General features: G+C 43.0%; 1 protein-coding gene across 1 annotated transcript; it reads left to right on the forward strand.

The window, feature by feature from the left end:
* Positions 1–328: 328 nt before the first annotated feature.
* LOC147978232 (zinc finger BED domain-containing protein RICESLEEPER 2-like) lies at positions 329–1,664 on the forward strand. Its single transcript, XM_087516539.1, has 3 exons — positions 329–1,329; positions 1,416–1,510; positions 1,581–1,664. Exons 1-3 carry the CDS (start codon positions 390–392, stop codon positions 1,662–1,664), a joined length of 1,119 nt encoding a protein of 372 aa, XP_087372665.1. The 5' UTR covers positions 329–389.
* The last annotated feature ends 7,748 nt before the right edge of the window (positions 1,665–9,412 follow it).

A 9,412-nucleotide genomic window follows, 5' to 3' on the forward strand; every position in this document is an offset into this window, starting at 1 on the left:
ACATATGTTCATATACTTGCTGTTTTGGTTGAATATATGGTCATATTCTTGCTGTTTTTGTAGTACATATGCTTTGTTTGTCCATCACACTAGACAATGCTTCAAATATATGGTTATATGCTTGCTGTTTTTGTTATACATATGTTCATATACTTGCTGTTTTGGTTGAATATATGGTCATATTCTTGCTGTTTTTGTAGTACATATGCTTTGTTTGTCCAAATAATGATATTTTGGTTTAACACATGCTCACATGTGTGCTGTTTTGGTTGAATATATTGTCATATGCTTGCTGTTTTTTTGTAGGTACGAACTTTGAAGCTAAATATTTCCATGTCCGTTGTTGTGCACACATTATCAACTTGGTGGTGCAAGATGGGACAACCATCATGGCCCCTTTGATAGAGAATTTGAGAGAGACGGTTAAGTATTTCAAGAAGTCACCGAGTCGCCTCCACAAGTTTGTTGAGACTTGCAAAATATTGGGTGTTGAGGTTGGCAACCATTTGCATCTTGATTGTGTCACGCGGTGGAGTTCAACGTACCAGATGCTTGATACAGCCTGCCCACATAGGAAAGCCTTGTCCTCCTATGCAGCTTCAAATGCCAACTATCAATGGGAGTCGGAAAAAGAAGAATGGGACAAGTTTGAAGTTATTAAGCCATTGCTCCTCTCTTTATCTCGCGTGACAACTGCGTTTTCAGGGCAATTATATCCCACCTCCAACATATTCTACCCTCACATTGTCAGCATCAAGATTGCTTTGAGAAAAGCAATGGCTCATGATGATGAATGCTACAAGAAAATGGGTGATGCAATGATGGATAAATTTGACAAGTATTGGGATAAGCCGAACAATGTCATGGTGCTTGCTACCATCTTGGACCCAAGGTACAAGATGAGGTATGTTGAGTGGTGGTATCACCAAATGTATGCTGTGGGGAAAGAAAATACTGAGAAGAATATTGTGCGTGGAGAGTTGGACACCTTGTATGAGAAGTTTGTTGCGAAAAATAAGAAAGCTGAAGAAAGAGCTAGTGGATCATCAACCAAGAACAATTGCAACACAAGTACCTCGATGCCACTTATGGATTGTGAGTTTCAGTCCTTCTTATCAGCAACTTCATCAACACCATCAAAAAGTGAGCTTAGAAACTATCTAGATGACTTGAATGAGGCAATGGATCCTATGTTCAATCTTCTTGATTGGTGGAGGGTGAATGCACCTAGATACCCCGTATTGGCAATGATGGCAAAGAGGTTCTTGACTGTCCCGGCTACCTCCGTGTATTCGGAATCAACTTTTAGCACGGGTGGAAGAGTTTTAGGTATGTCTACTTGTTACATTGGATGTTAACTTGTTAACTTGTCATCCTATCCTTGAACTTAGATATGTCTACTTGTGTGGTTTTAGATGACTACAGGAGTTCTTTGAAACCAGAAATGGTGGAAGCCTTGGTGTGCGGTGCTTGTTATATCAAAGGTTCTCACAAGGACTTCAATGTGGTGGTATGACTCCTATATTTTCTTCTATGGTTTTTGTCTATTTCTTGTATGTGGCTAACTTCCAAATAATCAGGAGAGAGATGAAGATGAGGAGGACGATGTTGAGAATATCAAGTTGCCCAAGATTGTTGATGTGGGGGATAACAACAATTGGTAACTATTCTTTTGACATGTTTCAGTTTTCATATCTTTACATGATCCCAATATGTTTCCAAATCTGTGTTACATGTAGATAATCGTCATGTTGGTGTTGCTCTTGCTACTTTGAAGATGGATGTCTACATGATCTTGTCATGTGGATTGTTGAGGTCAACATGATCGTCTCGATCCATTTCTTTTGTTGTCATGAACTTTGAATTATGTGTTTGTTGTGATGAACTTTGGATTATGTGTTTGTTGTGATGAACTACGGTCCTTGAATGATGTTGTGTTGAACCATGCACTTTCAGCGATGTTGTTGTGAACTTGTGATGAACTATGAACTTGGTATTATGTAGTTTTCGCTAGTCATTGTTTTGCTGTCAACATTTTCTCAGTTTTTATGTCAAAGTGGTAAGTTTTGTGCTATGCAAAATTTCTTTGTGTGGCTGTCAATATTTGATGCTTTGCTGTGTAAAGTTCAAAGCAAGTGCTGTCCAAAAATAGAAATGCTGCTGAATTCTTTCTCTCATATCTGTTCCATAATTACAATTTTGGTAGAAGAATTCATAGATGAAAGCTTATTTTTCATTACTATGACCTTTTGTTAAAACAATAGACTGCTGAATGTTCCACTTTTAGCAATATAAACTGTTTGTTTTTCAAAATATGGGTTTAATTGCTGCAAAAAAAAATCAAGACTGGACTATACAGAGGTTCTGTACTTCTGGGGGCAAATGGCTTGCGAGCCCGCTCGGTCTGAGCCGAGCCATAGCTGAAGCAAGCCGAGCCGCCTGAAGTCGGCTCGTTGGCTGAGCGAGCCGAGCCGAGCCGCTCCAGAGCGAGCCAAAGCCAGGCTCGGATCAAGCTCGGCTCGGCTCGGCTCGTGTCCAGTCCTAGGTGTGGGTGGAGCCAAGAATATTTGAGATCGTAGCTGGCATGGTGCACCTGCCATCATCGGTGATCACTTTCGAAAGTTCTTCTGCTGTGATACCGATCAGTCCCCGCGCCTCCTCAGCAAAGATCATCAAGTTCATGGTTCCATTGTCATCCTCCACCACTGCATTTCGCTTGTACCTTGCATGCCGAAAAACACCAGCATGGTGATTACTAACTATTTAGCATGTGAAGTATGAACTAAGCAACAATCAGACACTGGCAGAGCATATGAGTCTTCAAGATTCTTACAATAAATCTGGCCTCTTCCGCTTCTTGTTCACTGGGTCACACTGACTGCAGAAGAATTCGCTCCCGTCCCCGCCGATCGACTGTCTGCAGTGGAAGCATCCAACATAGTACCAACCTTTGGTGCAGTCTATCTCTTTCAGGGTGGCTGTACACAAAAATATGGTATTCTTCTGCAATAGACCCAGAACAGAATTAGGCTGTCAAGTGCACAAAACCCATATACAATCAATGAGAGGAGAGCTAGGTCTTACTGGTAACTCAAATGGATCGAGGCTTTGCAGCTGTTTGATTGTTCTCCAGCTACTTTGTAACTCCTGGGCTCGCTGCGAAATACTTTGCGACTCCTGAGTCAGATCTACAGAGCTTGCTTGCTGAGAATGGAGGTGCACTATGGTTTTTTTGATGATGCAAACTGCACACAAACAACAAAGTTATAGTTATACCTATAATAATGTGGATTAGAATAGATCAATCATCAGTTTAAATAATGGACAGTAGAGGCCACTCACTTCGTGCGGAATTGTTGCGCTTCTGGTATTTCCAAATCTAGGTAGTACTTTGAAGCCGATGAAGAGCGGACTGTGTATCCTTTTCCTAAATAGAACAGTGATATCATGTTTCATTGCAATGAAAGGAATGCAGTTATATGGTTGTATCAGATGATAGAAAGCGATAAATAGATGGAATGGTGAATTCCTCCTTTTCGAAAAAAGACGGAAGGGTGAATCAAGGACTGACCCTTGTAGTGGGAAACACATATCGCTGCGAACCCGACAACAACAGGATCTTGTCGGCATTTCTTGCGAAGCTCTGCGTAAAAATCATGACCGAGCTTCCAGTTCCTTTCCACTGTAAGATGACAATTGCAAAAGCTAAGGCGCTATTACGGAGGGACAGAAATCTGAATGGAGCTAATGGTTGCACCACGCGCGTGCAGCCCATCAAAGGAGGAACATCACCAAAATCAACAAAATCAAAGTGGTGGAGAGGTATCACGTTGACATCTCCATCGATCTCATCTACAACCGTCCGTGCTCCAATTTTCATCATTAAGGGATTCCTACATGTCATGTAGTTCCCCTTGCTTGGACAAACTTCAAAATCTGACAGTGTGTAGACCTTCCCTTCAATTAACCGTTCTTCAAGACGCTTTTTATCCTTTCGATGTACATGGGATTGCATGGTTCCACCCTACAAGTGAAAGGTGAAAGGAATGATCATTGTGTAGAGAAACCTCGGAGGGTGCTAACTGGACAATAGTAGTAGGTGGCATCAAGCATCATCAGGTAGGGTATGCGTCACCTCATCGTCGATGAGAAGGGTGTCGAGGCTGCACACCGTGCCATTGTTTGGGTTGAACGACTCCCACATCCGCGAGATGTGCACCCGGACTCTGTACCTGGGCTCCGGTGATGGGTTCAACTGAGACAGTGGGGTGAACCCACCCTTAGCTTCATCCATTTTGGCCTTGATGGCTTGAAGCTTAAGCTCTACATATATGTGAAGACAACAAATATATAAACACAATGTGAGCGATCTTTTGTCCATTAGTCAACCCCCACAGCTGCACAAAAATGCTAAGAATGTACAGAAATAGTTGACACCATGGAGGTGAAAGCCTGAAACTAGTGCAAACCGGAGAATGCTAAATATACGATTTCTCGGTGGTGGCTTTCTGATAACAAAATGCTTACTAAATAGTACTCCCTCCATCCCAAAATAAGTGTTTCAACTTTGTACTAACTCTAGTACAAAGTTGTACTAAGCTTGAAACACTTATTTTGGTATGGAGGGAGTATAAGATTGGCTAAGTCTAAGTCATTATGGTAACCATTTTGGAGGAAATAAAGCTAAGTCTAGGTCTTTACGCATTTGGTAGGCAAAACACCAGAGAAATTTACCGTCATCAAGGAGGTGAAGGGCCGGTCGGGTTTATGCCAGTGTCAGGCGGAGAACGACCGATCGGGGTTGGGGTTGCCCAATGCGAGATGGAGAAGGATCGGCCGATGCTTGTTGGGAGGCATGCTGCACCAAAGATCATTTTCAATGTCTCGTTGGCATGATGCAACTGAAATGTGAATACTAGTAACTAATGACCATTAAAAATGAAACTCACCGTGTCCACTATAGCAATATGAGGCATCGGCGGAGGGCTCTGACCATTTTTCTCGCACACGGTCTGACCATTTTGTTTTCATGAGTTAGTCATATAAGTTAGTAATGAAACGAACATTACATGCATGATTTGGCTAATAAGCAGGAGAAACTTACCATGAGGAGCTTGTATAGGGCCCGCTGAGACGCGTCATTCCGGTTCCTCTCCTCCTCCAGCATCCTAGGCGTCCTCTGCTCCAGCTCGGTCTCCCTCTCCTTGGCCTGCCTGTTTGCCTCCGCCAGAAGCTCCTGGGCCCTAGCCTCGATGGCTAGATCCACTGGCCGTGGTCAAGGCGGTATGTCAGGAAGAGACCTCACACGATGCTTCTTGATCTTCGTGAAACTACTAGGACAACGTATCAGTCCATCCCCAATGGCCGCCGAGCCATGTTTCCTCCCATCACTAGATAGCATCACGAGCTCTGTATCAAAAGGACTCTGGCTCGGGTTGAAGTCATCCCCTTTCGTCACCTCCCCCAGTCTCAGTACCTCACGAGCTTGTTGTGAGAGGAGATGTTGGTGAAGCTCTCTGGATGATCAAGGTCATCCTCAAAGAATGCCTTGGCCTTCTTGAACGGGGCCATATGGGCCATGTCATAGAGGTCGTACAACGGTGGCACTTCCTTCATGTTGTGTTTCACCTAAAAGAGAGGAACAACATATTAGTTAAGGGCTGAAGCTAGCATGGAGAATGAAATTGCACGAATTGTTAAGGGCTGAAACCACATACCTAGTGATCCCCGTACTTAAACAGGTTGGAGCTGCCTTGATGGTGTGGCACACCTCGCATTTGGGAACGCTTATCCCTGGCCTTGTTGTGTTCGGCTAGCCATTGGGGAGAGCACCACTCATCCACCAACGCCTCTCAACAGTCCATCAAATCCGCACACCATCTCGGGGGCACCTAAGTTTGGCAAAGAGAAATTTTAGCGCTACGCCTATGAATGAAATCAAGGAAACTAAGTACAATGCCTTAAGAATAGTTAATTGCCTTCATGTACTTCTTAAAGCACAAGTGCTCCCTGGGTGGTTTTGGTAATTAATGTCAACATATCTCTTGTTGGACTAACACTTTTACCTAGTATGTTCCAGATAAGTTCAACAATGGAGTGGCATGGACTAGAGGATGTGGAACCCCTTCAAGATGCTAAGGACAAGGATTGGCTCAAGCTTCAAGATCAAGACTCTACATTTTCTATTTTAGTGATCCAAGATCACATTGAGTCTATAGGAAAAGCCAATACTATCAAGAGGGGATGAGGTGTTGCTTAATGGCTTGCTTGCTCAAAGTGCTTAGTGATATGCTCCAAAACCCTCAACTACCTTCCCACATCCACATATGACCTAAACCAAAAGTCAAACTAGGCCCCACCGATTCTTTCTATCCGGAGCCACCGAGTTCAGTTAACATAGCCACTGCCAGAAACCCTAATCAGTTCTATCTCACCGATGGGATCTCGGTCTCACCGAGATGGGCTTGCAAACTCTCTGTTACCTGTTGCAATATTTTTGGTCCCACCGAGATATGCAATCGGCCCCACCGAGTTTGCTTGGCCAACTCTCTGTTTCGCTTATTACCCAAATCGGTCTCACCGTGTTTGAGTAATTGGTCAAACCGAGTTTTGGTTTTACCCTAACCCTAGCACATCGGTTCCACCAAGTTGAACTAGTCAGTCCCACCGAAAACCCTAACGGCCACTAGGTTTACTAAATCGGTCCGACCGAGTTTTTCCCTTCGGTCTTACCGAGATTGGTAAATTGAGTGTAACGGTTAGATTTTGTGTGGAGGCTATATATACCCCTCCACCCACTCTTCATTCGTGGAGAGAGCCATCAGAACATACCTACACTTCCAATACACATTTTTTGAGAGAGAACCACCTACACTTGTGTTGAGGTCAAGATATTCCATTCCAACCATATGAATCTTGATCTCTAGCCTTCCCCAAGTTGCTTTCCACTCAAATCTTCTTTCCACCAAATCCAAATCCTGTGAGAGAGAGTTGAGTGTTGGGGAGATTATCATTTGAAGCACAAGAGCAAGGAGTTCATCATCAACACACCATTTGTTACCTCTTGGAGAGTGGTGTCTCCTAGATTGGCTAGGTGTCACTTGGGAGCCTCCAACAAGATTGTGGAGTTGAACCAAGGAGTTTGTAAGGGCAAGGAGATCGCCTACTTCGTGAAGATCTACCGCTAGTGAGGCAAGTCCTTCATGGGTGACGGCCGTGATGGAATAGACAAGGTTGCTTCTTTCTGGACCCTTCGTGGGTGGAGCCCTCCGTGGACTCGCGCAACCTTTACCCTCCGTGGGTTGAAGTCTCCATCAACGTGGATGTACGATAGCACCACCTATCGGAACCATGACAAAAACATCCATGTCTCCAATTGCGTTTGAATACTCCAAACCCTTCTCCTTACATTCTTGCAAGTTGCATGCTTTACTTTCCGCTGCTCATATACTCATTGCATGCTTGCTTGATATGTATTGTGCTTGTTAAACTTGTTCTTAAACTCCACTTAAACTTAAGAATATTAAAAACTGCAACTTTTGGCACTTAGTGTCTAATCACCCCCCTCTAGACACCTCTTCTCGATCCTTTCAATTGGTATCAGAGCTTTGGTCTCCATTGCCTTGGTTTAAACACCGTTGGAGGAAGATGGATGTGTCTACTTTGGGGAGTCTTAGACATAGAGTGCCCATTCTTGATGAAGAGTATTTTCATGAGTGGAAAAATGAAATGCTTGAGATTTTCAATGAATATCATTTGAACAAGTACATTACTAGCCCTTGTGCACCTCATGTTGATCCTTTGCATCCTACCCTTGATGAGTCAATTGACATGATTCGCAATCTTAGAACTGTTAATCTTATCACTAGAGGCTTGCCTAGAAACTTGATTGGATGTTTGCCTACTCTTAAGTGTGCCTACACCATATGGAAATTTCTTGAGGAACTCTTTCCAAATTATTCCTTGAAAGATCTAGATGAAATCCTCCATAAGTCTATTGCCTTGATTAAGATGAGTTCCAATGATCCCAAATTTGGTGACTGCTTATTTGAGCTTACTAATCTTACGAGTGCCAAAGGAGATATTGGAATCATTAGCAATATCATTTCCAGAGCTATTAGAGTTCATAAAGATAACTATAGAAATGATCATTTATCTAATGAATTGCCCTCTCTAGGAATTGATCAATCACAAGATGATGTTGAACATGAATACTCGGATGATGATGATGATGATGATGATGATGATAGTGACTATGATCTCGATGATGCGATGAGACACTTTGGTCTTATGGCAAATCTTCGCGGCTACATGGCTGGAGGAAAGGAATGGGTCCTTGATAGTGGATGTACTGATCATATGACCGGAGATAAAGACATATTCCGTGAGCTTGCTGAAAATGACGGCCCTCGAAAGTATGTCACTTTTGGTGATAATTCAAAGGGTATGGTGGTTGGCCTTGGTAAGGTGGCCATCTCACATGATAGCTCCATACAAAATGTCATGCTCGTTGAATCTCTTGGCTACAACTTACTTTCAGTATCTAGACTTGCTGATTTCGGTTTCAATATCCTATTTACTGAAGTAGACTGCCAAGTGTTTCGTAGAGATAATCATAAAATGGTCTTTACCGGTATACGTAGAGGAGATCTTTACATTGTTGATTTCACTAAAAAGGCTCAACCTAAAACTTGCTCAATTGCCAAATCTTCTAAAGGCTGGTTGTGGCATAGAAGACTAGGTCATGTTGGTATGCGAAATCTTGATAAGCTTATTAAAGGTGATCATATCCTTGGAATAAAAGATGTCATATTTGACAAGGATAGACTTTGTAGTGCTTGTCAAGCAGGGAAACAAGTTGGAGGAAGTCATCGCGCGAAGAACATCATGACCACAAGAAGACCACTTGAGCTACTTCACATGGATCTCTTTGGTCCAAATGCCTACAAGAGTCTCGGTGGTAACTCATTTGGTCTAGTCATAGTTGATGATTTTTCAAGATTTACGTGGGTGTTCTTTCTTGATGACAAATCGCAGGTCCAAAAGATCTTCAAAAACTTCTCTAGGAAGGCCCAAAATCAGTTTGACATGAAGATCAAGAAGGTTCGGAGCGACAATGGAACGGAGTTCAAGAACGCAAATATGGACACCTTTCTTGACGAAGAAGGGATTTCACACGAGTTCTCGGCTACGTACACACCTCAAAAAAATGGGGTTGTTGAAAGGAAGAACCGGACTCTTATCAGATGGCAAGAACGATGCTTGATGAGTACAAAACGCCAAAGCACTTTTGGGCGGAAGCGGTTGAGACAGCTTGTCATGCAACAAATCGCTTGTATCTTCACAAGCTACTCGGCAAGACGGCATACAAGCTCCTCACCGATAACAAACCCCAAGTTGGATACTTCCGAGT

This window comes from Triticum urartu, chromosome 3A (assembly GCF_056163025.1).
Source record: "Triticum urartu cultivar PI428250 chromosome 3A, HENAU_Tu73, whole genome shotgun sequence".
In the NCBI taxonomy this organism is placed as follows: domain Eukaryota; kingdom Viridiplantae; phylum Streptophyta; class Magnoliopsida; order Poales; family Poaceae; genus Triticum; species Triticum urartu.